Source organism: Saccopteryx bilineata, chromosome X, assembly GCF_036850765.1.
Source record: "Saccopteryx bilineata isolate mSacBil1 chromosome X, mSacBil1_pri_phased_curated, whole genome shotgun sequence".
NCBI classification, from domain to species: Eukaryota; Metazoa; Chordata; class Mammalia; order Chiroptera; family Emballonuridae; genus Saccopteryx; species Saccopteryx bilineata.
In genome coordinates this window covers 120,282,255-120,309,567 of record NC_089502.1, presented here as the reverse complement: position 1 = coordinate 120,309,567, position 27,313 = coordinate 120,282,255, and the positions used below count along the sequence as shown (strand labels likewise).

Sequence of the window (27,313 nt, the reverse complement as noted above, 5' to 3'; positions counted from 1 at the left end):
CTGTAATCACAGCTCTCCCACTCTGTAGACACAGCCTGATGATTGCCTTACAAGGCGCCCTGGCTCTCTTACTAATCTTAGGCACAAAGACTCAGAAAACATTTATGCAGCACAAAGATCTTTGGTCAAATCAACCAATGTCTCCTTATGTCTCTTTTCACATTTTCGTCCTAAAAGAAAATTCTAAGTGACAAGCCAGCTAACATCACTCAGTAATGACAGCCCAGCAGACATAAAGTCCAGACCTTCATTTTATAGGCTCCCTGACTTTTAGAAGAATTAAAAAGAGCAGTTTCATTACAAATGGAATCCAATGTGCAATTATGTTTTTAGTTTTTCTTAGTAAGAGAGAATATGAAAACTTCTCCCAAGTATACAATTTCATGGCTTTTCTTTTCTACCTGTTGGTTTGAGTGTAATCTAATCGTATTTGCCAATTCCTTATTACAACTATCTCCTATTCTGATTCTCAGGGTGTCTCTTGATTTGTTTTAAGCACATAGACAATGGGTAGAATAGAAAATCTGTGAGCTCAGTTACAAGAGTAATTGCTACATATTCACATCCTAACTCTGCCACTTGTAAGAGGAGTTACTGAACTTCTCTAGGCTTCAATTTTCCTACCTGTAAACTGGGAACAATAATAGTATTTTACATGGAAGGTTTTTGAGTGGATGAAATAAGCCACTATATATAGGCAAAGTAAATAGCAGTTTTTGACAAACAGCAAGTAAGCACTCGCTACATGTTAGTACTGGGATTACTCTTAGCATACGTAATTCAGGAAATGACAGGAAAATCACGGCTTTGGTCATCTTTATCTGTATTATAAACTTACATTGAAGTTGCAGCAATACATATGATTAAATTCCTCCCACATATAACACAGACAAAAACATCAGTTTCCATGGATAATGGCTGAGTCATTTTTCTGATGCCCTTTTGGACTGATTATTCAAAAGCAATTTTTTTTTATTTCAAAAGTTTGACAAAGATAGTAATTATAATACAATCTTGTCTTTGTTTTAGGTGTTTAAGACATCTTACTTGTTTTGACAATAAAATTGTTTCTTTTTTCTGCTTTCGTATTTTCCTTTGCAATTCTTTTTGTTTTTTATTTAAAGTTCCTTGCTTTTTGAAGAGCTGGTAAATCCTAATCATTCTTGCTACCACTTTAGAATTCTCAAAGGTTTTAAGATGATTCTTTTTCATTTGCCACCTTCCAGAATCTTCTTTCTCTAATGAAATCTGGCACTGCATATGCCTCTCATCTCTCCTCCTTACCCCTCATCTAAATCAAGAAATCAAGGGCCCAGTCCAAACTCTTTCTCCCTGCTAATCCCTCTTCACCAGCTAACCATCTTGTTCCATGATCTACAAGATGAATAGAATCAGACATTTTTTGAGAGGAAAAAGTAATAGCATAACATACTGTGTACCGTATGGGTAAGATCGGTGCCTTTATGAGAATAGCCATATAAATTCTATATTTCACATTGTCAGGAATTGGAAAAATCATTTTAAGAAATTCCTAACCCATCAGTGCTCATCTGAGTGAGAAAATCTTAGAAGTAACAGGTATCTCGGGAAGGAATGAATATTTATTTGTCTACATGTTACCTCCAAATGAAGTAATGATAAGTCTGCAAAATGCCATGTGACCTTCTAACATTCTTGTCAAATAAATAAAAACCTTGTCCTCATAGTAGTTCAGGTCCTCTGGAAAAATAGCTATGGCAGAGACTGACTAAAATCTTACTAGGTCATAATTCCCATTTACTCTTCTTTTTTGTGTGTGTGTCTGTGGCAGAGACAGGGAGAGTTAGAGAGAGGGACAGACAGGAAGGGAGAGAGATGAGAAACATCAATTCTTTGCGATTCTTTAGTTGTTCATTGATTGATTTCTCATATGTGCCATGAGGGGGGGGGGCTACAGCAGACAGAATGATCCCTTGCTCGAGCCAGTGACTTTGGGCTCAAGTCAGCGACCTTGGGTTCAAGCTGGTGAGCCTTGCTCAAACAAGATGAGCCTGTGCTCAAACTGGCGACCTCGGGGTTTCAAACTTGGGTCCTCCACATCCCAGTCTGACGCTCTATCTACTGTGCCACCGCCTGGTCAGGTCCATTTACTCTTCCTGAAATTAAATTGAGATCAAGTTTTGTTCAGCAGAATGTGGGAAGAAGTGATGTACATAATCTCCAGCCCTGGCAATAGAACCTCATGAATTGATCACATTTTCTCTTCTTCTCCTGCAGTGACCTTGGGAAGTTGTGAATTTAAATTCATAGTTTAGCCCTGGTTCCGTGGCTCAGTGGATAGAGCATCATCCTGGTGCGCTGAGGTTGTGTGTGTGACCCCCTTTCAGGGCACACAGAAGAAGCAATCAATGAGTGCACAACTAAACAGAACAACTAAGTGGAACAAAGAATTGATGCTTCTCTCTCCCCTTTCTTCTATCTCTCTTAAATCAATGGAAACATTTTTTAATTAAAATAAAAGATAGTTTAACAAAATTTAAAAAGCCTGATCTCTCCAAGTCACCATTTGAGGGAGAGCTCCCAGGAAGGGCTCCTCAACCTCTATTAAATTACGACACAATGAAAAACTAAACCTTTACTGGATTAAGCTACTGAGACTTCAGGGTTTCTTTTTCAAATGAATTTAGTGTATGCACATATTACATAGCTTAGCATAGTCTAAATAAACACTGCCCAATTTAGAAGTGGAAGCCACTCTATCCAAGAAAACTATAAGATTTTTTTTCTCAGGTGACATAGCTAATCTGAGATTCAGATACATCCTTAGCAGAAGGCATTTTTCTGCCAGAAAAAAAAAAATCTACATAAGGTTTGGTCAATCTCTCTGCTCAAGTTCTCACCAATTTACTTCCCTGTTTAAAATTTCCTAGCTCTAGCCAGTTGGCTCAGTGGTAGAGTGTTGACCTGGCATGTGGATGTCCTGGGTTTGATTTCTGCTTTAAGCAAACAGGAGAAGTGACCATATGCTTCTCCACCCTTCTCACTCCCCCTTCTCTCTCTCTCTTCCCCTCCCGTAGCCATGGCTTGGTTGGTTGGGGCATATCGGCCCTGAGCACTGAGGATGGCTCCAAGGAATCTCCGCCTCAGGTGCTAAAAATAGCTTGGTTGTGAGCATGGCCCCAGATGGGCAGACCATCGGCCCCAGATGGGGTTTGCTGGATGTATCCCAGTTGGGGTGCATGTGATCTCCTCTCCTCTTACTTGGAAAAGAAGAAAACAAATTAAAATTTCCTAAAGGCTACCCTTTGTTTAACATTTAAAGTCTTTCCAAACTGACCGATAAATACAAGGTTTGAAAGAATTAAATGCAGGTAAAGCACCATGCATGGTGCTTGATAAAACATAGTCAAATAAACTATTTCCTCTCCTTTCTTTCTTTCTTTTATTCTGAGGAGTTGTAGACTATTAAGTAGACAAAAATATGATGCAGTTTCTTGGAGAAAGAGGAGGAAGAAGAGAGGTTGGGCTGGAGGTCAGAGAATGGGCGGAGAAAGTAAGCACAGCTTATCTCTGCCTTTACCCTTACATCCTCTCTTCACTTCTCCATTCAGGGCCCTCAAATAAAGTAGAAAACAGTAGACCTGTCACTTTTTCTAGGAAGGAATTCAGTGATTGACTTTATGTTCCTATATAAGTATGTAGATCTACTTTGAAGTATTCTTACAAGATAGTACAATGTGCTTAATGAAATAAGCCAGTCAGAGAAAGACAAGTAGTGTATGATTTCACTCATATGAGGAATCTAATGAACAAAATGAACTAACAAGCAAAATAGAGACAGACTCATACATAGAGAGCAGGCTGACAGCTGTGATGCAGGTTGGTGAGTTGGGTTGGGGCTGGTGGAAGGGTGAGCAAAAAAAAATACATGCTCTATGGGGAAACATCAATATTTAATAGAAGTAAACATATATCTGCTCTGGTTTAAGGGTGTGTGTGGATGTGTGTATGGGACTGTTAGACTCTATCCACCAATTCAAGTAAATTATAACAAGCTGATTACAAAATTATACTCATCACAAAATAAAAATAAAGCACAATGTTAAAATTGAAAAAAAAGAAAGCTGGTGCATTATAAAAACTGGCCCATTATATCCAGGTTATTTAACTAAATTAATTTTAAGATAAAAATTAGACATCAGTTTTCATCTAATCTCTATTTTGTCTACTGTTCATTTCAGCTTAAACGTAGCTTTCTTTTTAATAAATTTATATTAAAGATATTAAATTTCAGTCTTTGGTGTAACTGTATCTAGTGTATCGGGAATTGAATGTTACGAACATATTTTTGATTCTAACCTTGGTTTCTTTGATCTTCTTTTGGACTGCATCTGCGGTGTAGGGACCCTCCTTCCACGCCTCGAGCTTGGCTCTGGCCTGTCCCAAGACCTGCTCAGCTTCTTCCTTCGCTTCCAGCCATTGTGTTGAATCTGTCAGCATTTCATTCAACTGTTGCCTTCGGTTCTGAAGGTGTTCCTGTACTTCATCCCACTGATTCTGAATTCTCTCAACTGAAATAAAAGGACAGACAACTATATAAGAATACATGGCAGTCTGAAAACATTTTCTTTATTTTTGTGTGTGACAGAGAAGAGAGAGGGACAGGTAGAGACAGACAGACAGAAAGGGAGACAGATAAAAAGCATCAATTATTCATTGCGGCACCTTAGTTGTTCATTGGTTGCTTTCTCATATGTGCCTTGACCGGGGGCTACAGCAGAACGAGTGACCCCTTGCTCAAGCCAGCGACCATGGGCTCAAGCTGGTGAGCCTTGCTCAAACCAAATGAGCCTGCACTCAAGCTGGCGACCTCGGGGTTTCGAATCTGGGTTCTCTGCATCCCAGTCTGAAGCTCTATCCACTGCGCCACCACCTGGTCAGGCTGAAAACATTTTCAGTTTAACATCCAAGTTTCTAAAATTTAATATTACTCATTAAAACCTTATTCACTTTGTTATAGCTAGGATAGTGGACAATGGAATTCCTTATTTTTTTCAATGGCAAACATGAGTTTCTATTAAATTATCTTCCTGAAGGTGACCTAGAACATCAGTAGTATACTTAAAACTTTAAAACTCGTCTATTCTCAATCCTGAGAACCAAATATGAATACACTTTTAGGAAGATCCTAGGCCAGAATACCCCAAACACATTGCCAAATATGATTACACTTTAAGGAAGATTCTAGAACAGAATAATCCCAAACACCTCGCCCTTACCACTTCAGTACCCAACAGTCTGCCTTCCATACCATCACTGGCATTTCATTCCTCGAAGGCTTTGTGTTGCCAAAAAGTCTACCTTGCCATCTAAGTGGCAGGCTAGACACACCAGGGAACTGACGGTCCCCTCTTCCCACTCCACCTTCCCTGGAGCAGCATGTAACCAATGACTGATGGTAGGAGGCATGGGGGTCTGAATATTCCAGCGCAATAATGCTAGGGGAAGGGACTGTGAGGCATGTGTTTTTCTAGGGTTCTAGGGTTCTCCCAGTGAGGTAGAGCTCCGGTGGCCCACAGTGGTACCCTGCTTGATAATGCACCATCCTTTACTGGTGTCTTGCCACATCTGTCTCACTTCCTCAATCCCCTACTGATACTTTCCTCAACTCCCAAATAAACCACTTGCTCTCAGAACCTTCTTCTAGGGTCTTCTGCTGGGCCAACCTAAGAGCAGGCAGGCACTTTGGAAACTTTTGTAACAATATCTAAAAATCTGTGCCAATTATATTTTGTAAGTGTGATAGGCATATACCAAAGCTATCATTGTTATTTTATTATTTTTGGTATTATTGTGAGTCAAAGATGGGGATTGATGGCCTGTAGATTATGCTCTGAAATCCTTCATTTTAGAATGTTAAAAATAAATATAATCACACTATCTTTTCTGCATGCTGGTTTCATAAAGTGGAAATAATGACATGGAAAACAAGTAATAAACCACCATCTACTTTATCCATTAAGTAAGAAACCCAACAGACATTCTAGATTCTTTCCTAAGCGTCACTGAACAACATATGTAATTGGTTACTAATTTCTCAAATACAGAACTCCCCTCTTTTCACACATTACCATGGCAAAGCTCTATTGTATTTTGCCTACATGTCTGCAATAGACTCCATAGAGTTCTCTTTACCTCAAAAGTGTCATAACATTAGACAAAGTAATAATATACATATGATCACCCCATTCTCTTGTTTGAACCTTTCAATGTCTTTCCAATATTCTCTGGAATATCTTAGCTTGATATACATGTTCCTCTGTGATCTGGCCCAAATAGTCTTCTTGCTGGTAAAAATGTGATTCTTACATGGAATCGCAGAAAAAGCAGGTTACATGACCCACGTTTAGAGATTAGGTTTTCACAGTAAGATTTATTCAGGGTTAAAATAGCAGGTTCCCCATAGGTATTCAGTGTCTCATTTCCGTCTATCCCACCAAAGGAAAAAGTCTATGAAGCCCGGCATAAAGATCAGAGTCCAGACATTCTGAGTCATGGCGCAGTCCTATTTGTCTTCGCCTGGTTAGCAAACTCTGTGTTCCTGGCTGTGCCCCGTTGGTGCTGTGTCCAGGCTCGGAGTCCACCTGGCTGCCGGAAGCTGGCTGGCCCATGTGGGTTTTTAGGACTGCATGGCTGCTTAGAAAGACTCACAAACAAATGGGGTGAGTGCATATTTCCAAGCAGGAAGAAGAGAGAGAAGGGCCAGATCTTTGTTCAGCCTGTTTATATTTTTGCACTGAGAAGGATTAGCTTTAACCAATCAGTTTCTTTAATATTATATGGGTTTGCATTGGTTCCTCCCACTAACCAATCAGATCTTTTTTCTAGGCTAGACTCGCAGGCTTCTATGGTCACCTTCTTGGCTTTCGCTATGCACAAGTTAAAGTGGGAGCACAGAAGCACCTTCCCCCATAGTCTGGGGTTGAATCCATTGTACCCTGGGGAGATGGAAAAACTGGTTCTTCCTAACTCACTGGGGGATTGTGTCCCGAGGGCTCAGGGGCTTAATTAACCTGTAAATGCTAACGTTTCCTAGTAAATGGAATGCTGGTGCTTCTTACTGAAGCAGGCTTTCCAGGTTTATAAACTTTAATGTTCAATTCTCTTTGCTTCCTTTCCCCATTAATATCTAGCTACCTACCTATGTTAACAGTCTAAGAGGCTTATTTAAAAAGAACAGTTTACAGCATACTGTAATTGGGGTGCAGGAAAATCACCAAAGATAATACAAGGACTAGGTCTTGCAGCAGTAGTGCTGTTACTACATCTGGGTGCAAGAAATCAGGGGAGGGAGAAGTGGCCAGAAGCTGAGAATCAGGAGGAGAAACCGTCTTCAGAAGAGCAATAACTTTTGTCAAGGAACACAGTCAGCCAGAGGCAACTTCACAGGGAGGCAAGCAGGAGAATAAATATCCTGATCTCAGTCTGCCTGCTCTAACCAATTTCCTACTAGGGGCTCCCCAGTGGCTAAACCAACCAGAAGCCAGAGGGTACAGGAGATCTACTATGACACAGATCAGACTCCCAGAGTAGACAGCGGGGTAGAGAAGGGTCAAGACGGGCTATGGATGGACAAGCAAAATGTATACAGAACAATAAAATAAAATTTCGCTTCTTATTTCATGCCAGTCTAGTCCTTCTTAATTAACTCAAGTACTGGCTCCATAAAGTTTTGAGAAGTTATGAGTTAAAGAAGTACTTGAGCTATTTCATAAATGAGCATCAGGACTAGACAGACACTACAAAACTAGTGACTGTGACATGAAATCAAGAAAACGTAAAACCAAGTAAGCGGCCCTCATTATTTTTATCGGGTTCATTTCTGTCTGGGTGTTTGCTCTGTGTTGCAAAACCAGATGACAGATTATATTCAGCTTCCATTAACATGGCAACCTCTGTTCAAATGGCGGTCTCTCCTTCCAATCTTTTAGCACTATTCTTTTCCATTTGCTTCATTACTGTTGTCCCCGCTGGATAGCACAGTGACTGTTATAGTTGAGATTTATAGTTACTGATTATTCTTCTATTTAATTTTTAGTTTATAAAATTAATAGTGTAAATGCTATTATAAGAAATTGTTTAAAATACAAATAAAATATCTTTAAGTCTTCTGAAATATGTTTCCATCACATAATTGGTATTCTTGTTACAAACTACTTTTTTTCAACTTAGATCAGGCTACTTTATTATTTACAGTTGGCACTGTGTTTTTCTTAGCCTACTGTCATATACTATATGTAATTGAAAACAATAAAATGGCCTTTTCTTAAAAAGTGTTTGATTCCAATTTGCCTTTGCCTTAATCAGCCTTAATTAGTGACATTATATTATGTTAACTAAGTTTTTAGAATGCCTAGTAATTCTTACATAAACAGGGTAAGCCATTCAGTCATGCCAGTGAATATTTACACATCCAAGAGTTCATTTCAACAGATATAATCCAAATTTTTAAAGTGCCCATAACTTGATATGAAAAAGTACTTTTTCCTATTTTGTGGGTAGATATTTCTTGATTGTGGAAAAAGGAGGAAATTTTTCTAGCCTAGACCATTATTTCAGACAAACATACAATCTGAATGTCTGTTGAATCACAGCAATGAAAGTTTTCGTCCCAAAGCGGTCATGTGTGTGTAATATAGCAAGATAAAATAGTTCATTGGAATGTGCATCCCACCAAGGCTGTGCTTTCCCATCTGTGACTTTCAAGTGAACATGGTCATCAGATAATCCTTAACTGGATAAATTTACAGGATACAGACTCACTCAATATCCATCCACTTGGCCCTGGCCGTTTGGCTCAGCGGTAGAGCGTCGGCCTGGCGTGCGGGGGACCCGGGTTCGATTCCCGGCCAGGGCACACAGGAGAAGCGCCCATTTGCTTCTCCAACCCCCCCTCCTTCCTCTCTGTCTCTCTCTTCCCCCCCCCCCCCAGCCAAGGCTCCATTGGAGCAAAGATGGCCCGGGTGCTGGGGATGGCTCCTTGGCCTCTGCCCCAGGTGCTAGAGTGGCTCTGGTCGTGGCAGAGCGACGCCCCGGAGGGGCAGAGCATCGCCCCCTGGTGGGCAGAGCATCGCCCCTGGTGGGCGTGCCGGGTGGATCCGGTTGGGCACATGCGGGAGTCTGTCTGACTGTCTCTCCCCGTTTCCAGCTTCAGAAAAATACAAAAAAACAAAACAAAACAAAAAAACACAAAAAAACCCCACAAAAAAATATCCATCCACTTCACTATGGACTGCTACTTAGCAGTCCATCTATCTAGCCTGCTGGTCACCATTTAATTTACCATCTACTAGGGAACAGGCATTATGCCATGTACTAGGTAAACAAAGGAGTCTACGATTCCCTGCCTTCTGGCTGGTGCCTGCTAGATAGAGGTATTAGTCATTATCTACTCAAAGAATCCATGATGAGCAGTTCCAGGGAAAAGATAGTGGAGTTCAATCTTGGTTCTATTCAGAGGGAGGTTTTGAGGATCATCCACATAGGACTATTATTGTAGTCAGATGGATTGCAGGTGTTATGGCATAGCAGTACTCTATGTTGAGAAAGAAATCTAGAATTAGACACCACTACAGAAGGGTAGAAACAGAATTCATCAATGTGAATGCATTCTCTTTGGTACGGTGTATAGACTAAGCAGGTCAGAGGGTTAAAAGTAGAGTCCTAGAAAATACAACACATAAAGAAAGAGTGCAGGGGAATGTAGCCAGTAAGATAAAAAAGGACTAGAAAGGCAAAAAGAATACTTGGAAAGTATACTTTCATAGAAATATGGACAAGGAGATGACGTCAGAGTAATGGCGGGGTAGGAAGCGATACCGATAAATCTCCCCCAAAACTCAACAAGATCTTCAACCAGAAACAGAAAAACCTACACTTGGAGCTTCCAGATGCTTCACAATACACCCAAAGGTATGATTGAGTGAAAAATTGGCTAAATATATAACCAAACCCCGAAGGAAATAGGGAGTAAGAAATGCTCCGCCTTCCTCACTAACCTAAACAGGGCGGCTTTCTCTGGTAACTGTGAATATAGAAACTGAGGAGGGCAAAGTGGGTGAATAGATCCAGGCCGCGACACAAACAGCCGAACCAGGCTGTGGCACTGATATCCAAGCCGAGGAAAATCTGATCCTGTGGCACCTCGGGCAATACAAGCTAACACTCGCGCCAAACCCAAACAAAGACAAGCAGAGCGGCCATTTTACCCGGTCTCCTGGTCGGTGCGCAGTTAGTGGGCGAGAATTTCTTCCTAGGCCCTGAGAGTGGGTGCCCGTGTTGCCCCACGGAGAGGCAGGGTCAGAGGCCTTTCTGTGGGCCGAGGGCAGAGTCTCTGGGCAGCCCCAGCGCCCTGGGAAAGCCACATACGGGAGGGAGTGAGAACTAATTCCAACGGTGGAGATTTTCTGTGCTGGAGGGTGTTTCACTCAGAGGGAAACACGGCCGGCCTCATATCCTGGTTTGCACGCACAGATAAGGAGTGAGCGATTCCTCCGAGTGCCTCGGCAGTGCGCACCTGTGTTATAGCACAGAGGAGCAGAGTAAGGGGCCTTTGTGTGGGCCAAAGCGGAATCTCAGGCCGCCCCAGCGCCTTGCAAAAGCTGCGCACGGGGACGGAGCGAGACTCAATTCCAACGCTGCAACTTTTCCCTGCGGTTGGGGGTTTCACTCAGAGCGTGAGACTGCTGGCCGGATATCCTGGTCGCAGACAGTGAGTGAGAGTTTCCTCCAAGCGCCCTGGAAGTGGGCGCCCGCTTGTGTTACCGGACAGAGTGGCAGAGCCAGAGGTCTTTGAGTGGGCGGAAAGCCCGCCTGATTATGCTAGCAGCTCTGACTGACTGAGCCTTACCCAGAGCCCTGTGCTGAGTGGAAATAGAGTGGGGAGTTGCCAGCTCTTTGAGCCTCTTACTATCTAGGCAGAGGCAGCAGCAACCCCATAGCTGGATTATCAGGCTACTAATTGAGGAAGGAAAGACTAGGAGAAAGGCTCCAGGAACACAGACTCTCTCACTGTCGGAGCCTATAAATGCTAATGAGCCTCAACTGCCAACGAGACTAAAGCACAATACATGACATTGCCATAGAGACTTATCAACTGCAAACCTCTACCTGAGCGTGCCAAAGGGGCAGAACCCGGGGTACAGAGTCACCGACCAGGAAGAGGGAGAGAAAAGAAAAAGCAAGAAGATAACCTCTCAAAATCAAGAATAATCTGCAGACTTTATAACCTATCCCATTTTATTATATTTGTTCGTTTGTTTCTCTTATCTTCATTCTTGATACTTTTTTTTCCTCCTCCAATCTTTTTTCTTCTTTTAGTGGTTCCCTCTTTTTTTTTCTCTCTCTCTTTCTTTTCTCCCTCTATATTAGTTTCTTCCTTTCTCCTTTACATCTCCTCTCATTCAAACCTCAATAACAAACAAATTATCTTATCTGGGACTCAAACTTATGTTTGTGGCATTTTGGGGGTTTTTTACTTCACCTTTTTAACTCACTAGCAGTGCTCCCACCCCTGGCTCTCCATATTATTTAGTTCTTGTTCCACTAAATACAATAGTAATTTTTTAATTTGTCCCCCCATTTTTCCGTTTTCCTCTTATTCCTCTCATCATAACTCTTAGACAACCAACACCTAAAAGCAAATCATTTTATTCTTGACCCAAATTTTTTCCTTATTTGCTTTTTGTGGGTCCATACGCTCTTTTTTTTTCTTTTTTCTTTTTCTTTTCTTTTTTTTTTTTTTTTGCTCCTTTATTACTTTTCCCCAATTCAGGCCCTCCATCACAGGCATTGTTTGTGATAATTCACAGTCCACCACAAGATTTTCTCAAGAGAGAGTGGAGAGGAGAGGAGAGGAAAAAAGGAGGGGGGGAATAATTTCCTTTATTAAAAAAAATTTATTTTATTTTATTTTTCTTTATTTCAATATTAATTTTTTTAAAAAACAACTCTTTTTTATTTTTTATTTTTTTATTATTTTTTAACTTTATATTCTTTATTAAATCTCATTAATACTATCAACAAAACCACCCTCAGATGCCATTAAGAAAGAGAAAATCGAATATCATGAATACAAAAGAAAGAGAGGTAACACAGCTAGATGAGGAAAAATCTATGGAGAAAAAATTTAATATATTGGAAACTTTGGAGCTAAATGACAGAGAATTCAAGATAGAAATACTAAAAATACTCAGAGATATACAAGAAAACACAGAAAGGCAATTTAGGGAGCTCAGAAAACAACTCAATGAACACAAAGAATATATGTCCAAGGAAATTGAAACTATAAAAACAAATCAAACAGAGATGAAAAACTCAATTCACGAGCTGAAAAACGAAGTAACAAGCTTAGCTAATAGAACAGGTCAGGTAGAAGAGAGGATTAGTGAAATAGAAGACAAGCAACTTGAGGCACAACAGAGAGAAGAAGAAAGAGACTCAAAAATTAGAAAAAATGAGATAGCCCTACAAGAATTATCTGACTCCATCAAAAAGAATAACATAAGAATAATAGGTATATCAGAGGGAGAAGAGATAGAAAATGGAATGGAGAACATACTCAAACAAATAATAGATGAGAACTTCCCAAGCCTGTGGAAAGAACTAAAGCCTCAAGTTCAAGAAGCAAATAGAACTCCAAGTTTTCTTAACCCCAACAAACCTACTCCAAGGCATATCATAATGAAATTGACACAAACCAAAAGCAAAGAAAAAATTCTCAAGGCAGCCAGGGAAAAGAAGAATACAACATATAAAGGAAGGCCCATTAGATTATCATCAGATTTCTCATCAGAAACTCTACAAGCTAGAAGAGAGTGGACCCCAATATTTAAAGTCTTGAAAGAGAGGAACTTTCAGCCACGAATACTATACCCATCAAAGCTATCCTTCAAATATGAAGGAGAAATAAAAACATTCACAGATACAGAAAAGATGAGGAAATTTATCATCAGAAAACCCCCACTCCAGGATTTACTAAAGGGGGTTCTCCAATCAGATACAAAGAACAAAAAAAAACAGAGCTACAAGTAAAAGCTCCAAGAAGAACACAATAAAACCAAATTTAAACTGTGACAACAACAAAAAGAAAGAGGGGGAGAAGATGGAGATTAACAGTAGCAAAGGATGATGGAGTGCAAAAGTACTCACAAAATAGTTCGCTACAATGAACAGGGTAGGGACCCTTTTCATTACTCAAAGGTAACCACCATTGAAAAAACCACCACAGAAGCACATGAGATAAAAAAGATAGCAACAGAGGAAAGATGTATGGAATACAACCAAATAAAAACAAAAGATAGAAAAATGAAAGAGAAGGATCAAACAAGACACAAAACTAACAGAAAGCAAGATATAAAATGGCAATAGGGAACTCACAAGTATCAATAATTACACTAAATGTAAACGGATTAAACTCACCAATAAAAAGGCACAGAGTAGCAGAATGGATTAAAAAAGAAAATCCAACTGTATGCTGCCTACAGGAAACTCATCTAAGTAACAAGGATAAAAACAAATTCAAAGTGAAAGGCTGGAAAACAATACTCCAAGCAAATAACATCCAAAAAAAAAGCAGGTGTAGCAATACTCATATCGGATAATGCTGACTACAAGACAGGAAAAGTACTCAGAGACAAAAATGGCCATTTCATAATGGCTAAGGGGACACTGAATCAAGAAGACATAACAATTCTTAATATATATGCACCAAACCAAGGAGCACCAAAATATATAAGACAGCTACTTATTGATCTTAAAACAAAAACTGACAAAAATACAATCATACTTGGAGACCTCAATACACCGCTGACGGCTCTAGATCGGTCATCCAAACAGAGAATCAACAAAGACATAGTGGCCTTAAACAAAACACTAGAGCACCTGGATATGATAGACATCTACAGGACATTTCATCCCAAAGTGACTGAGTATACATTTTTCTCCAGTGTACATGGATCATTCTCAAGAATTGACCATATGTTGGGCCACAAAAACAACATCAGCAAATTCAGAAAAATTGAAGTTGTACCAAGCATATTTTCTGATCATAAAGCCTTGAAACTAGAATTCAACTGTAAAAAAGAGGAAAAAAATCCCACAAAAATGTGGAAACTAAACAACATACTTTTAAAAAATGAATGGGTCAAAGAAGAAATAAGTGCAGAGATCAAAAGATATATACAGACTAATGAAAATGACAATACGACATATCAGAATCTATGGGATGCAGCAAAAGCAGTGATAAGAGGGAAGTTCATATCACTTCAGGCATATATGAACAAACAAGAGAGAGCCCAAGTGAACCACTTAACTTCCCACCTTAAGGAACTAGAAAAAGAAGAACAAAGACAACCCAAAACCAGCCAAAGAAAGGAGATAATAAAAATCAGAGCAGAAATAAATGAATTAGAGAACAGAAAAACTATAGAAAAAATTAATAGAACAAGGAGCTGGTTCTTTGAAAAGATCAACAAAATTGACAAACCCTTGGCAAGACTTACCAAGGAAAAAAGAGAAAGAACTCATAAACGAAATATGGACAAGAATATATTTTAAAAACACTGTTAAGTGCCATAAATGTCACAAGAGATTATAAAATCATATTAATGAACATTTATTTTAATACCTACACTGCTTGAAGCATGGTCTTAAATGTATTAACTCATTTAATCATCATGATGATCTTATGAATTAGGTATCATTGTTTATGTTGTTGCTGCTGTTCTCTGCATTGAACAGATGAAGAACTAGAGATATTGTTGAAGAAATAGAGGCATTGTTAAAGAACAGGTTTAAGATCATACAGCTTGTGAGTGCTAAAGCCAACACTTGGACCCAAGCAGCCAGACTCCCTGAAGCCCATGCCAAGAGTATCCACTGGCTTTGACTACACAGGATTCCTTGAATCCATACAGAAAATGATTTTAAATAGAGCACAGAAATCTTATTGTAGGGAATTGACCAAGGAATCAATGATGGATGAGAGTTGGAAGATAATTACTGCTTGTTGGTGACAACTATTAGGTGTGTTTCTCTCTATTTCCCAGACTTCACTCATCAGGGTTGAACACCAGTTGCCCACAGCAATAGTCTGCTCAATTACTGGCTTCTTTCCTTTCCCTATTTCACTGTCCCACTTCCTTACTGGTACTTACCTTGCAAGTAAACACTTTACTCAAACCATTGCTTGAAGGTTTGCTTCTGGGGAAACCTAGTCTAACTTAAGAGTTTTATTCAGTAAAAAAGAAATCCTTATGCACAACCCAGTCTTTGGCACTAGTATACTTTCAATAACTATCAGGTGAACTGTACATGTAGACTATTTCAATTATTCACACTTCCTCTTTATAATGATGCAAAAATGCCACTTCCAAAATTAACCCTTGCCCAGGACCTTGAGTCTTTCTTCCTGAAAAGCAATCATAGTCTCTGTATTGCATTCTGGGTTTACATTATTCAAACACTGGCTTAAATCTTTTACATTTCCCCTTTAATTTTCCTTTTTCTTTTCATCATCTCCATCACAAGTAAACAAATATCCTCTGGGTATCCTTTGTCTCTAATAATGCTTTTGCATCAAACTGCTTTTTTTTTTTTTTTTTTTTTTTTTGGTATAACATCATCGCTGTCTTGTTTACTAGTCGAGTAGCCTCATTTGATGAAAAAAAATCCATAAGTTAAAAAGTTATAGAGTAAGACTCCTGAGAGCTAAAATTAATCAATGAGCTCTCTTTCTCTAACATTTTAAAAATAAATGTAGATCAGAGAGAATCCGTTGGCCTGTCTTGTTGCATCAGCCTATCTTTTTAATTAAATTTTAGACTGACTAGTATTGAAAAGTACATGTGTATCAGATAAGGATATTTTCCATCGGCATTTTCAAATTTTGAAACATACTGAGCTCTAGAGGATAATAACCACAATAAAATATCATATTGTTATTAACATAAGTACAATTAAACGAATACTAAAAAGACAATCAGCAGATGTATCTCCCCTTGTGAAATAACCAACCATATGTGAGAATCCATTTTGCAGAGCAGAAATTATGGGGAGATTATTTCCTTTGCAAAAGGATTCACCATAAGCTTTCCCTATATAGTCAATTTATCAAATGTATTTAAAGTATTATTTGACCTGTATTCCAGTGTCAGGTATTGCATACTTACCCTGCACTCCTAGAGAAGTCCATACTTAAGTTCATTCACCAAAAGATATGGACTAAATTGGAAGAGTCTCCAAACTACCCAAATTCCCATCTACTATAAAATGGATAAATACTCTGTGGCATATTTATCAATAGAATACTATCCAGCAACAATAATGGAATATCTACAACTATATGCAATAATATATTAATCTCACAGACACAATGTTGAGGGAAATAACCCAGCCCCAAACAAGGACATACTATTTTATTCCATGAATATAATGTACAAAAACCGGAAAAAGTAAAAATGCTACAGAAGTTACAACAGTGGTTACTCTTGTGGGAGTAGTAGTCACAGAAAGAGGCATGGTGGGGGCTTCTAAGGTTCTGGTGATTTCTTGCTTTAGGTGATGATCACACAGATGTATTTAGTTTGTGCTAATTCACCAATTTATGATATGGGCACCAGACGTTGATGATGTGTGCCCATTGTACTTCAATAAGAATTTAAATCAAGTATTATTTGACTTGTAAAATATATTCTAATGCAACTTTTGAAAATTCATCTTTTTTCAAAAGGGTTGCAACCTGTGAAATATGCATCACTTTGACAGATACGAATGATAATAAGAGATGCACTATTTTGCATTTTAGAAATACTCATTGGACAATGAATTAGGCTAGCCTCACAGAAATCAATCAGCACATAGAGAATAATGAAGCAGCTATTCAGTTATCTAATAAAAGAAACAAAGTCATGGAATAGAGTGATCTACCTATCCTAAGAGTAGATCCTGCAGAAACATATAAACAAGAATTTTAGATGTCATTCATATATATATATATATATATATATATATATATATATATTCCATTTTGTCAAGGAATGAAAGTAAACATAATATCTCAAGATTATCAGAGAGAAGCTGTTATCTTGGAACTCGACCACTGTAGCAGTTGGGTATTAAATAGACATGGTAACTGTCCATAACTGGGCAACAATTCAAACTAGAGAATTTTACCCCACTCACAACACTTCATCCAGGATATTAGTGATAGACCAAAGATATCTTATGGCAATGTATTTGGTCACTAGAGTCCATACTGTTAGATTTACATTTATACCAGATTCATCTAACATGCAAAAGTGAAACAATAATAAAATATATGCATATAAACTCAGACAATCTGTGCATGTTGATAATTGAAGAGCTATCCAAATGTGTGCATTTCTCCTCTCAGAGGTCCATCATAGAAAGCTTCTCAACTGATTTGTGCAGTAAGTAGATGCTGGATAATGAAGGAAAATAAATAACCATTGCTAAGACTCAGGATGACAGACTGGAACTCAGCGTGTGTCCTGATTTACGGATCTCCAAAAGTGTCAAATTGGAAACACAGCAATCATGTCAAGAACCACAATATCGCAGAGAAAAGAAACAGTTCAGTTGATTGAATACGTACTAATCTATCACTTCAAGTTTTTTAAGCAAGCTATGTTTGATTTTCGATATACGTTCTTGACTGATATAAATTCTCATGACATCGCTTCTAGGGAAAAATGTTATTTCCAAAAATGAAATGATTGCCTTTTGAATATACATTGGAGCAGAACAACGACCAGCTCTCTTGCAATTTCTGCACTCAAGTTACAGTCTGAGAATTAGAATTTTCTGTGACTAAGTTTTAGAGAGAAACCTTGACAATTTAATTTGCAAATGTTGATGCACCACAACTCTAATTTCCTCAACTGAAAAACTGAAATAATGAGAGTTGCACAAATCAAGGAACTGTTGTGAAGATAAAGTTCAATAATAAATAAAAGCATCAAGGACCATACTAAAGCAAGATGTTATAGCTTCTCTATACAGAGAAAATTTAACAATGTCTATAGCCATCAACAAACATTCATGATCTGCTAGGGGGAGCACACTGTGGATCTCAGTGATTCCCCAGAGTACACAGGAGTTCCATGTAGAATAGACTGTGTTGGAAAAGTTAAACTGCAGATAAACCTTTGAGGTCATACGAATGGGTGAAGAGTAGCATATATTAACAATGGTCAATTGTAAGGAGAATTTTCGCAATTGAAATTAAGATAATGAGCTCTACAGTATTTGTTAGGATCAGAAAAAAGATACGAGAATCACAACACACTGTTCCCCGAGACTAAAACAGTCAATCAAATATTAGGCATGACTGAGAAAAGAATTGAAAACAAAGAAACCACCATTATCTTACTCTTGTACAAAGTTTGGACACAACTTTGCCTTGAGCAATGTGAGCCCATTTCAAAGTTGGGCATTCAAAGACTTATAAGGGGCCAAGGAAAGTGAAAATAATAATAACCCAAATTATAGGGAGTATCAAGATTTCTTCCTCCTACTTCCAGAGGACATTTAATCATGGTTCTATAGAAGACTTATCTACAGTTAAGCTCTGCAAAGAGGAGTCTCAAATTATACCCATTAAGAAGAAGAAGCCAATACGTTAGCCACAAAGTCAAAGGTAGCTAACGTGAGTGGACATCTGCTTTATTTAAGAACAGAAGAGGAGGAGTGTGATTGCTGTGCAAACATAGAATAAACCATGTGAGACATTTTGGACCAAAAAGCTGGAAAGAGCAAAGAGTTACAGGCTCATGAGTAAATCCTAGCCACCATGACTGATTTTGATACCTGTTTTGTCTCTAAATCCTGGAAAGCCAGAATTCGGGAACAGTCAAGCACTTAAATCAAATTTATAAAAAAACCAAACAAACAACAACAAAAAAACAGACCCACATTAAATAAGTTAAAAATATTTTATGACATTACTCTAACAATTAAGGTTAGTTTGAAGATGACAAAGATCAGTAATTTAATGCTCTTTTCACATTCAGTTTATATCCTATAAAAAGGGGATAATAATAACAAGATTAAAGAGGTAATGGACACAGGGCCTTGAGCAAAGTATCTGGCTGCTAACTCTTTCTCAATTATATGGCTACGGATGGGCCAGCGTGTACTTCAGTAATATCACTGGACTTCTCAAATCCTGAGCTATAAAGCAGGGGTGGGGGTAGACTGGATAATTCCTGGGGTTCTTTCCTGCTCTAACAGTCTGTGAAAGACATGTTCCTTGAAGTTTCTCTCAGAGATAGAGGTTCACCTTGCAAAGATGTTGGGAAGAACTGTCAGCCCAGTGCCCAGGTGAAGAAATAGTGTAAGGACAGCTATACGTGGTTCCCCTGGATGGACCATCGGTATGACTCAGCTGGACAATTTTATATTCAGTTATGCTAAAATTCAGTTAAAATAAATGCAAGCCAATCTAAAAAAAAAAGTTCCTTTATACATTATTTTTTTAAAATTAAGATGTAGTTGACATATGACATTTTAGTTTCAAGTCTAAAATATAATGATTTGATATTTGTATATATTGTAAAATGATGACCATAGGAAGTCTAGTTAATACCCAAAACTTCTTTCATTTATGGGGTGATAATATTTTTCTTTTAAAATTATTTCATTTATTTTAGAGAAAGAAAGAGAGAGGGGGGGCAGGGAGGGAGGGAAGAAGAAAAGGAGAGACAAACATCGATTTGTTGTCCTACTTAATTATGCATTCATTGGTTGATTCTAGTATGTGCCCTTCCAGGGATTGAACCTGCAACCTTGGTTTATAGGGGTAATGTTCTAACCAACTAAGCTACCCAGCCAGGTTATTGATAATATTTTTCTCTATCTTGATAGAGGTGCATAACACAAATGTACCCATTCATTAATAATCATTGGTACTAAAGAGGAATAGAATATGCCTCCCCAGAATATGCTACTCTGGCATATTGAGTATTTTGAATTAAAGTTATTTTTAAAAAACAGCCAGTATAAGAAGAATACTCTGGCCTTTCTTTGTCTCCCTGAAATCAGAAAACGAATCTCCACATGGAAGGTACCATCCTGGTACCAGGAGGGTGGAAGGCATCCTTGTCCCCGGTGGAAGGGAATTCAGGGCCCACAAGGCTAACAGACCCTGGCAATCCCTCACTGATTCACTACCCCAGGCCTAAATAACTCCCTTGTCTTGTTAGGTCTTCATAAAGTCATTGTTTCTTTGTCTAAAACAGGGGTAGTCAACCTTTTTATACCTACCGCCCACTTTTGTATCTCTGTTAGTAGTAAAATTGTCTAACCACCCACCGGTTCCACAGTAATGGTGATTTATAAAGTAGGGAAGTAACTTTACTTTATAAAATTTATAAAGCAGTATTACAGCAAGTTAAAGCATATACTAATAATTACTTACCAAGAACTTTATGTCGGATTTTTGCTATGTTTGGCAGAATAAATCTTTATAAAACAACTTACTATAGTTAAATCTATCTTTTTATTTATACTTTGGTTGTTCCGCTACCGCCCACCATGAAAGCTGGAACGTCCACTAGTGGGCGGTAGGGACCAGGTTGACTACCACTGGTCTAAAAGGTATAAAAGCTTCTGGCTCTAGTTGCTTCTTTGAGACTTATTTCATATGTATATATGAAATTAATTTTTCTCTTGTTCATGTATCTTATGTCAATCCAATTATTTGACCAGCCATAGAACCTAGAAGGGAAGAAGGGAAAGGTTTTCCTCCACTACAGCTTACATTAAGATTTGTACATTTGACACTATATAAATTTTGTTGAATGCAAACAAAAATAACTGCACGTGAATACTGAGCTCTAGTTAATGATATGCATGCTGACGTGTTTAGGAGTAAAGAACACTGATGTTTCCAACTTACTTTGAAATGCATCGGAAAATATAGTATAATAGCGATCAATAGGCAGATAAATGGATGAAGTGATAGAGCAGAAGCTAGATGGTGGGTTCATGGGCATTCACTGTACAATCTTTTCAGCTCTTCTAGGTAGTTGAATTTTTCAAATAAAATGTTAGAGCAAGTGCTCTCACAGCAAGCTCAAAGCAGGACATTAATTAAGCAGCTTTCCAAGTCACTAAGACCCCTTTCCAATTAAGAAAACAATACAATCTGTGGAATGAGAAAGCTAAAAGATAGTAAACAAAGTTTATAGGAGTGGAAACGACAAAATCTTGTGCTTAAGTCACAACCAATGTGTATGGAGAGGAGCCGAAAATGGGATTCAGACGGATCTCTCCATTTCCTCATCAACAGACTGTCAAAAACTACGTTACCTCCTTTAAAGTATGCTATTCTTTTTTTATTTTTATTTATTTTTCTGAAGCTGGAAACGGGAGGCAGTCAGACAGACTCCCGCATGCGCCCGACCGGGATCCACCCGGCATGCCCACCAGGGGGCGATGCTCTGCCCATCCGGGATGTCACTCTGTCATGACCAGAGCCACTCTAGTGCCTGAGGCAGAGGCCATGGAGCCATCCTCAGTGCCCGGGCCAACTTTGCTCCAGTGGAGCCTTGGCTGCGGGAGGGGAAGAGAGAGACTGAGAGGAAAGAGAGGGGGAGGGGTGGAGAAGCAGATGGGTGCTTCTCCTGTGTGCCCTGGCCGGGAATTGAACCCGGGACTTCCACACGCCAGGCCGACGCTCTACCACTGAGCCAACCAGCCGGGGTGACTATTCTAATAGAGAAAATGAGCTAGTCACTTAGTTGTTCCATTCAGGTGTGTACTCACTGACTGTTTTTCAAAGGTGCTCTGATTGGGGGTTGAACCCACGATCTCTGGAGTCCTGGGTTGACACTCTATCCACTGACCCACCCAGCCAGAGCTAGGCATTGGCATTTTGTGTGTGTGTGTGTGTGTGTGTGTGTGAGAGAGAGAGAGAGAGAGAGAGAGAGAGAGAGAGAGAGAGAGAGAGAGACAGGGACAGAGAGAAGGACAGATAGAGACAGACAGACAGGAAGGGAGAGAGATGGGGAGCATCAATTCTTTGTTGCGGCACCTTAGTTGTTCATTGATTGCTTTCTCATGTGTGCCTTGACTGGGGAAGGGGGTGCTACAGCAGAGCGAGAGACCCCTTGCTCAAGCCAGCAACCTTGGCTTCCAGTTGCTGAGCCTTGCTCAAAACAGATGAGCCCGCACACAAGCTGGTGAGCCTGCACTCAAGCTGGCAACCTCGGGGTTTTGAACCTGGGAATTCGGCACCCCAGTCCGACGCTCTATCCACTGCGCCACCGCCTGGTCAGGCAGCATTGGCACTTTCTGAAACCTGCCCCTAGGGATTCTCATATGCAGCTAGGACTGAGAACCACGGCTCTAACAAAATCTTCTGCATTCCCTGTCCATCTTGAAGACTGGTCAGAGAAGGCTTTTCAAGATGAAAATCTGAGCCTGTTATCACTTACTGAATTCTTTTTTTTTTTTTTAATTTTTTTTTATTTATAGGTTTAAATTATTTTATTTATTCATTTTAGAGGAGAGAGAGAGAGAAAGAGAGAGAGGGGGGGGTGGGGAGGAGCAGGAAGCATCAACTCCCGTATGTGCCTTGACCGGGCAAGCCCAGGGCTTCGAACCGGCGACCTCAGCAGTCCAGGTCGATGCTTTATCCACTGCGCCACCACAGGTCAGGCCAACTGAATTCTTTTAATGTCACGCTTCCGTTGCTTTCAGAATAAAATAAAAACTCACAACCTGACAAGGTCTTTTGTAAAGTATCCCTTGTTTACTTCTTCAGCTTGTTGATTTCCACTGCCTGTTGTGAAATCCACACTCCAGCTTTAAACCCAAACAAGAGTCCTCTGTGTGCAGGATGTCACCTCCCGTGTCACAGGTCGCACTCATTTTCCTCTGCCCGGAATATTCTCTGCCCTTTTCCCTCTGCAGCACTCCGCTCAAAGGATATGGCTACAAGTCATTTCATTTTTCCTGAAAATTTTTTTCCATCCTACCCACGCTTCATCTCAGGAGCCTGGGGAGGTACCCGCCCGTTTCTAGAGCATTCTGTTCCTGCCCTCCCTCTGAACATACTGATTACAATATTGGCAACTGTCTATTTACTGCCTGTCTCACCCGTGGAACGGTAATTACTTGGGGAGAGAATGTGTTTTTGTACTCAGGATCCAGCTCAAGTTGGGCACATAGGAGGGGTCAGAAATGCGTGGAAAAGGTGAACACAACTTTTAAGTCACAAATAAGAAGTTCTGCGCTACTGCACAAAACAAAAATAGTCCCAAACGTACAAGATATAAACAAAACAAATATCTACATTTAGTCAATATTATAAAAAAATACGTGTTCATTTTTTGACTTTGTGAGAATGGAGCTTTTGCCTTAAGGGAAAAAAAGAGCAAATAAATTAATGGAGTATAGCTTCAATTGATTCCTTTAAATGCTTCTCCAGGAGAGGAAAATGTGAGATTAAAAATAAATACAGATAAATCAATTCTGGTTCATTTGACACATGTACTGTTATTAAGACAAACACAGGCTCAGTGATAGACAATATACTTTAGACTAAAATATTGGCTGAAAAGCCAGAAGGAAAGGGTAGGAAAGACTCGGACTGCCTTTCCCAGGCCCTACTCTGAGATCATCTTTGCTTATTTAAAGCTCAGCAACTCATAAATGTTTTAGGAAATGATGGGAAATATGGGGAAGATATGAAGGAACGCCTTCCCTGTTCTTTTTTCTTTTTTTCAGAGACAGAGAGTTAGAGAGAGGGATAGATAGGGACAGACAGACAGGAACGAGAGAGGGGAGAAGCATCAATCATCAGTTTTTCATTGCGACACCTTTGTTGTTCATTGATTGCTTTCTCATATGTGCCCTGACCGTGGGCCTTCAGCAGACCAAGTAACCCCTTGCTCGAGCCAGCGACCTTGGGTCCAAGCTGGTGAGCCTTGCTCAAACCAGATGAGCCCGCGCTCAAGCTGGCAACCTCAGGGTCTCGAACCTAGGTCCTCGGCATCCCAGTTCGACATTCTATCCACTGCGCCACCGCCTGGTCAGGCGCTTTCCCTATTTTAATGATCCCAATTCAACTGAAAGAATAGTTTTATACAAGCTATGGAAATAAACTTTGAACATCAGTATAGCAACTGCTAAAATAGGACAACAGTTCCTAAAATGAAGTGCTTCAGTTTACAAGAAACAACAGAACATTAAGTATACGGCTCCCGTGACTTCCGTTTACCCCTGGGTAAATCATGACTATACATCAGAGAACAAAGAGCCAGGAGAGAGACAATACCTACGTGAAATGTATGGCTAAGAAATACAGGGACAGAATACTGTAACTGCCTTAATCTAAAAAAGAAGTCTTCTTAGACAGAATTTCCATAATAAAAGAATAGAAAAATTTTCAACGAGGTAATCTATGTGAAAAGTGCTTTACACATTGCAAAGCTGTCAGCAAACGTAAAGTATTATTATTATTTTCTTAACAATGACATAGAAAACTAATGTCTTTTAACCAAAACAGAAAGACGTGCGTACACTGCCTGACCTTGGTCTTAAGCAAGATTATCCTTATGTTCTGATAAGTTGGTATAAATAAAAAGCCATTTGATTTTCTGACAATGATTTTATTCATTTATTTGTTCCTTTGTCTATCCATATCCACACATTAAAAACTTTTTCTCGATAATCTGCTGTGTTGAGATAGAGTTAAAATATATACAAAATCAAAGCTGCATAAGGTGGAATAAATGTAAGTAAACTACCTTAATTCAATATTCTTATGCATTTAGAATCTATGTCTTGAAGACAGAATCACTTGTCTGAATGCATTACTCATTAGAAAAGCTAAAAGAGGGATGTTCACATCGTCCAGTGGCCGTGTAATAGTAAGGATTCTGGTCTTTGTCTTCAGTGCAGTGGTAATGGACTCAGAGGTTTCACGCAGGGGGATGACAGCATCTGATCTGGCTTTCAAAAGATGAGTCATGCTGCTAATTAGAGAACAGACTGGAGAGGAGGGCAAGAAAAGATACAGAAAGAATAAGCTACTAGGATGGGAGTTCAAGTAGAATCTGATGATGGCTGGTAGACTGAAAGAGAAGCAGAGATTAGTAAAATATTTAGAAGATAAAATGACCAGGACTTTGCCTACATTTCCTGCTCTGTGTAGAATGTGTTGCCTGGTACATGATAGGTCCTTCATGAATGCTGTTGATGGAAAATGAATGGGTTTATAAAAACCTTGCAATTCTTTTTATTTATTTATTTTTGTGAGACCTTGCAATTCTTTAAAGGAATTGTAGAAGCTCTGATCCTGTCATGGAATGATTCTCACAGGAAAAGATGTAATTAATAAACTGTCACCACTGTTTTTCAGTAAGATGTGCCAAAGCCACCATGTCCCTTCTAGAATACAGGCTATGTGTAATACTGCAAATTCTTACCTTAAGGCCCTTTTTTTTGAGAAACCTTACTTGCCTGACTTTTTGTACTTTCTGGCTTGACTTCTAAGTAATTTGTAGATAAATAAATAGGAAAGTTAACCCCTTTTATACCACACAGTAGTGAAAAAGGTTGCTGTTGGGACATTAATTTGGACCCATGATATAATGTTGAATTTAACGTTATAATGATCCCCGAGAGGAATAGTAATGTAAACAGTTTGCCACATGGAATGGCTAAAACAGGTAAGAGGTCAGAGGTGTCCATAGGAGAGCTGTCATTCATATAGTGACACATAACTGAAGCCATGAGTGCAGAGACAAAGGCAGAACCTTGGGAACGCTCTGGAAAGCAGCAAACTAAGTGCGGAAACTGAAATGAGAGATCTGGGAAAGATCCTATTATCCCTGAGTTCAAGGCAAAGGCTTTGGAGATGAAGCTTGAAAACTGGTCCATAGACTGAGCAAAGTGAACCTCTTGGATGGTCGCTAATAGCTTCAGTGAAGTGGGTTGAGTGTGGACCACAAGATTAGGTAAAACAGGAAATGATTAAAATATTCACAGAGTTCACTTGGCAGTTAAATATGCAAAATCAGATAAAAAAATTGAAGGGATGTGAGTCGCCTCACTGTGGGAGCAGAGACTGGGAAGAAGTAGGCTACTGGAAGGTACAATGTTTGGCAACATATCATGGAGCCAACCTAGTCAAAGAGGGTAGAAGGTTTCCATTGGAAATTGAATTTATAATACAATGGATGCTAATATGAAACATTTTGTAAAATGCCTAGGCTAGAAGAGTCCTCCTCAGCCACAGGTTAGAATGTGGCTCTGTAACCGATCGATCACTTCATACTCATGCTCTTAATCTGAGTATAAGGAGCTCTCTGCTGATGAAATCTCTAACATTTTCCTTTCCCCAAATTCTGCTATCTGTGGGTGGAGCGCAGAGCACATTCCTAGCAGCTGTGGCTGATGCAATGCTGTGAGAATACTCCAGCTCCCAGAACCCTCCTGGGCATACCCAGGAAGGGAGCTCACCCGCTATAAGGAAGTGATTCAGCGCCAACCACGCAGCTCCCTGATCTTCTCAGTCATTGGCTATGGAGGACACGCTGTAACACCCTATAGGCTGAACCTGTGTATATAAGCTAGCTTACTTCCTGAATAAAGCGGATCTGCGTCACTGAACCTGGTCCCTGGAGTCGGGTCTTTGCATCTCCGTCGTCCTCTCCCCTGGCAGGGCTTGTCCACAGCTATGTTCCCTGCTTTTCAACTATTTTCACCAAAATCACTGCTCTTTTCCATTATGCTATTTTGGAGTTCATCAATATTCCCCACGGCTCCCCTCACAGTCTCCAGTTTTCCTATCTTCAGGGGACCACTTGGAAGCACTTACTTATTACATGTGACTACTGCCAGTGGAAGGTTCCAGCTTGGAACAAACTTATATTTATATTTACTTTGGTCACCACAGGAGAACTAATGTTGGCTCCAACAGCAAGGATGGTCCCATGCCTTTTTCTTGGCTGGTGAGCAGTTACAGTATTACTGCTGAAAATTAGAAATAGCCCTGGTAATGAAATGGCAGAAAGTACACACAGTGACTAATATGTAAATCTGAAGTCTCTCAATTTGAATACAGTTTACGTAACAACTTTGTCCTTAGGCATTTTGGTATACACAGATAAAGTATGCTGAATTTTCTCAAGACAGGCATTAGCTAGAGGTTCAAAACCAAGTGGGTGTAGTTATTTTCCCCAAACAAAAGCTGTCTCACTTGAATGGTAGCATGGCATTAGCAGCCTTCTAATTCCATTGCCTT

General features: G+C 39.5%; 1 protein-coding gene across 5 annotated transcripts in view; it reads right to left on the bottom strand.

Moving 5' to 3' along the window:
- The window catches only part of DMD (dystrophin), a 2,360,554-nt gene that overhangs the window by 649,295 nt on the left and 1,683,946 nt on the right, over positions 1-27,313 (bottom strand). For all 5 annotated transcript variants that reach the window (XM_066250305.1, XM_066250306.1, XM_066250308.1 and 2 more), the window contains one exon: positions 4,339-4,550. In XM_066250305.1, the coding sequence (XP_066106402.1) occupies positions 4,339-4,550 (212 nt within the window). The remainder of the gene's footprint in view (positions 1-4,338; positions 4,551-27,313) is intronic.